Source organism: Morone saxatilis, unplaced genomic scaffold (assembly GCF_004916995.1).
Source record: "Morone saxatilis isolate NCDOM2014 unplaced genomic scaffold, NCSU_SB_2.0 Contig11, whole genome shotgun sequence".
Taxonomy (NCBI): domain Eukaryota; kingdom Metazoa; phylum Chordata; class Actinopteri; family Moronidae; genus Morone; species Morone saxatilis.
The window spans coordinates 28,897,732-28,901,387 of record NW_023339663.1 but is presented as its reverse complement, the minus strand read 5'-3'; the positions used below and the strand labels follow the sequence as shown (position 1 = coordinate 28,901,387).

At 41.5% G+C, this 3,656-nt stretch overlaps 1 protein-coding gene across 1 annotated transcript in view; it reads left to right on the top strand.

Annotated features, from left to right (window-relative positions):
• The window catches only part of lrrk1 (leucine-rich repeat kinase 1), a gene marked incomplete in the record, with an annotated part of 75,673 nt that overhangs the window by 33,161 nt on the left and 38,856 nt on the right, over nucleotides 1-3,656 (top strand). Inside the window, 4 exon segments of the mRNA XM_035651947.1 lie at nucleotides 137-351; nucleotides 1,841-2,005; nucleotides 2,990-3,162; nucleotides 3,289-3,409. Coding sequence (XP_035507840.1) covers nucleotides 137-351; nucleotides 1,841-2,005; nucleotides 2,990-3,162; nucleotides 3,289-3,409 — 674 coding nt within the window.

The window sequence follows — 3,656 nt, the reverse complement described above, 5'->3', positions numbered from 1 at the left end:
AAGTTGCATACTGGACCAAACTCTGAACATCATTTAAATATCGCACTGCAGGAACAAGAAGAACAACTAACTTTGTTAGCAGCTGTCTATAAATCCCAACACCCTCAAAACCAAATCTTGACCTCTGATTTTTCAGGTCCTGTGTCTGTCCTGGCCTTCCTCCGGGCACACCTTCGAAAGGCAGAGCCGTATAAACTGCTGAAGATGCTTGTGATCGGTCCACCGCGGCAGGGGAAGACGGCCCTTCTGGAGGTTCTACAGACCGGCAAGGCGTCCCCCTTCACCCCATCAGAATGCAGCATCTCCACCTCCACCTGGGAGCTGGACAAACCTAACTGCGGCAAAAACAGCGTGAGGAAAACACAGACAGCATATATACTATACATTGACCATAAACACTGGTTTTTGAAAAACTACAGTATGCAGTATTATATCTATCTGTAAGATCCTACTTTGAAAACTAGTTTAAAATCCAGTCCTTTAAATTCAATTTAATTAGCTGTTGGATTTTTGGGGCTTTTTAGTCAATATGTAGTTGGAGAACCAGTAATAGTATTCCACCTGGTTAATGCACTGCCAGACAATCAATATAAAGTGTATATTTCTCTTTTCTTTCTCTATTTCTGTTTCGTTTTCCCTCAAATGAGAGCAGAGGAAAGAAAAATCATGCAGCTTAAAAGTTTGACATTTTTTGCGGGCGCCCCTCCAGCCAGGGACCTTTGTTGCATCTCTCCCCCTCATTTCCTGTCATGTCTGTGAAAAACTCTTTAAAAACATTGTTTGGGGTTGTTTTTTAGGCCTGTATTAAAAAAAAAGTACTCTATAGCTTCCTCAAATCCCCCAATGTTTGTCCCTGCTTGTTGTTGCTGTTTTAAAAAATGAACTGAACTGAACATCAGCAGTGAGAGAGGACACAAAAGCAACATATGTTGCTGGCTAAAGCCCTTTTGTCAGACATGGAAAATGCAACATTGCTGGCTTCGTCTGTCTGTTAAAGTGAAGGCAGTTTTGTGGAAGCTTTACCATCAAAATAAAAGTCAGACATCAGATAACTAAGCATTTAAGATTTCTTTTCACCACAGACTCCGAGACCCATAATAGTCGACCCACCAACTGAAAAAACATGCTCTACACCACACTACCACCTCCCTCCCAAAAAATGTACTTAAGAATGAAGTAATTGAAGAAGAATGAATTTATTCAGCTGTTGCAAGTTTAAAAATGCACAAGTGTGTTTTTATAAGGCCAGTTCACATCAGTTGTAAAATAAATCAATCAAATAAATATTATGTATGGTATACAGTACGACGACCCTAATAACCCAATAAGACCAGATATTTTTAGACCAAGGAGAAGATTCTCCTCATCCTCAAAGCCTTGCCTTTTCACTCTAGTGCTATCTCTGGAGGTGGAAGTAACATAAATAAATTGATAAAAATGGAGGTGATGAAAATGCATGTGAATTGAAAAATAGAAGGGTAGAAATGGGTGTGAAATGAAAAAGGAAGTGCTAAATTGTGCTTTATTATTATTTCATTATTATCATTACAATGATGAATGTAATTTTGAAGATTTCAAAATTCAACAGCAACACCTCATTCCTGAAACAGGGATTACTTTTTCGACTGAAAGTAGTTCCAAATAAAGACTATTCACAGTGAGGTCTGTGGATCTGTCGGTTGGAAACTATAACAGAATCAGGGAGTGGATATTTAATGATGACTGTTTGATATTTTATAAATACTGAGTCACCTCAGACTATTTTCTTCTATTCCTGACTCATCTTCACTCTCCTGTCCCTTCTTTAGAGCTGACCTAGCTCTCGTCTTATTGCACACAGAAAGAGTGGGTGGCGTTTAACGTGTGGGACATCGGCGGCCAGGCCAGCATGTCCACGGTGAACCAGTGTTTCTTCACTGATAAGGCGCTGTACGTGGTGATCTGGAACCTGGCTATGGGGGAGGAGGCTGTGGCCAACCTGCAGACATGGCTGCTCAACATAGAGGTGAAACCTAGCTCACGCACACACACACTTCCGCGGTACCAGTGAGAACCTTATTCCAGCTGTAGTTTAGTGTGAGTGGGTCAGAAAGTGACGGGTGTGACTGTGAGAAGTTGTCGGTGCCGAACGAAGACATGGTGTTCCAGTTTCCAGTAGGAGGGAGGAGCATTCTGGCTTAAAGGAAAATCTTTTTGGTTGTCAGACCACATAAAGCAACCGCAGTCAGATGGATGTCATTTATTGGAGGAGTGATGACGTGGAAGATGTTGAAAACGCTTGCATCATTTCACTGGAATGGTTCACTGAAGAGTAATTACTGACTGTAACATTTAATAACGCCTCTCTTTGGCATCCTGCTGATCTCTGTGTTTAGTTTTACAGCATTAATTACGCCTGGATTCGTTTCAGAGGCTGACCAGAGTGAAACTTTCTTCTGTTGTAACTTAGTATATGACTTTTGTAATTGTCCGTCTCATTTTGGAGTGATCCTGTCAATTTGTCTCCCAGACCCATTTTAATCCCGAGTTTTTACTTTGGACCTACCTAACCCGCAGGCTGCTGATCAGGGCCTGTACTGTATGTGTCAGTTCTGAGAATGTGGCGACTGATATCATTTGGATCACTTTCAGAGTGGTTTGATGAATGACATTGTGCCATACAACTTATTAAACGCTTATATAACATAATGTTACGCTGCAAATCGGTCAGTGTACTCTTGAAATGAGAGAACCAAAACAACAAGCCGTTTTATAGTTACAATAAAAACATTTTATGTGTATTGATTGATATGCAAAGCTTACAAATCCAATCTGTGTATTTTTATGTGTTTGCCTCACATCTTTGTTCATTTAGACTGATGAAGACACAGTACTGTCGAAAAGTCTGGAAGAAGTGTACAGTACCCTCTTTCATCTAGTATTCTTTCTTACGCTAATCCATTTTTCCTTAATACACCTCCAGTTAGTTTGTGTGTATTGTGGCCTACAGGCGCGGGCACCCAACTCTGCAGTGGTGGTTGTGGGGACACATCTGGATCTCATCGACACCAAGTTTCGCACTGAGAGACTGGCCACGCTGAGGGCTTACGTTCTGGCTCTTTGCCGATCGCCGTCAGGGGCTCGAGCCAGCGGTTACCCAGACATCACCTGCAAACACCTGCAGTAAGCGCACATCTTCTTTTTTATTGTTTGTTTGTATCCATAATAAGAAGCTGGACTGTTGCTTCCTGCCTTACAGGAATGTCTGTATAGTGTATTCAAGTGTGTATGTGTGTGTCTGGTACTCAGTGAAGTGTCCTGTAAGACCCTGGAGGGTTTGGATGGGCTGAAGAAGCTGCTCTACCAGGTGGCTTTCTCCATGAAAGACAGCAGCAGCTCAGCTTTTGGCAGTAAGCAGCTGGGCAGACTGGTGAGTTGTGTGGACCAACAGATAGACACTGTTTGCTTACTGAATACATTCAGTAGTACACTCATATATCCCTGTTGATGTATCTTCAACAATGTAACTGGGTAGGATGGATACACATTCCTAAGAGTTTTTGTGTGCTTACTACAACCAAAACTGTTCCTACCATTGAGTGAATTGACGACTCCTGACTAAGTGACTATTTTATAGAAATATTTCATACTATATACAACTGATAAACTGTACAATG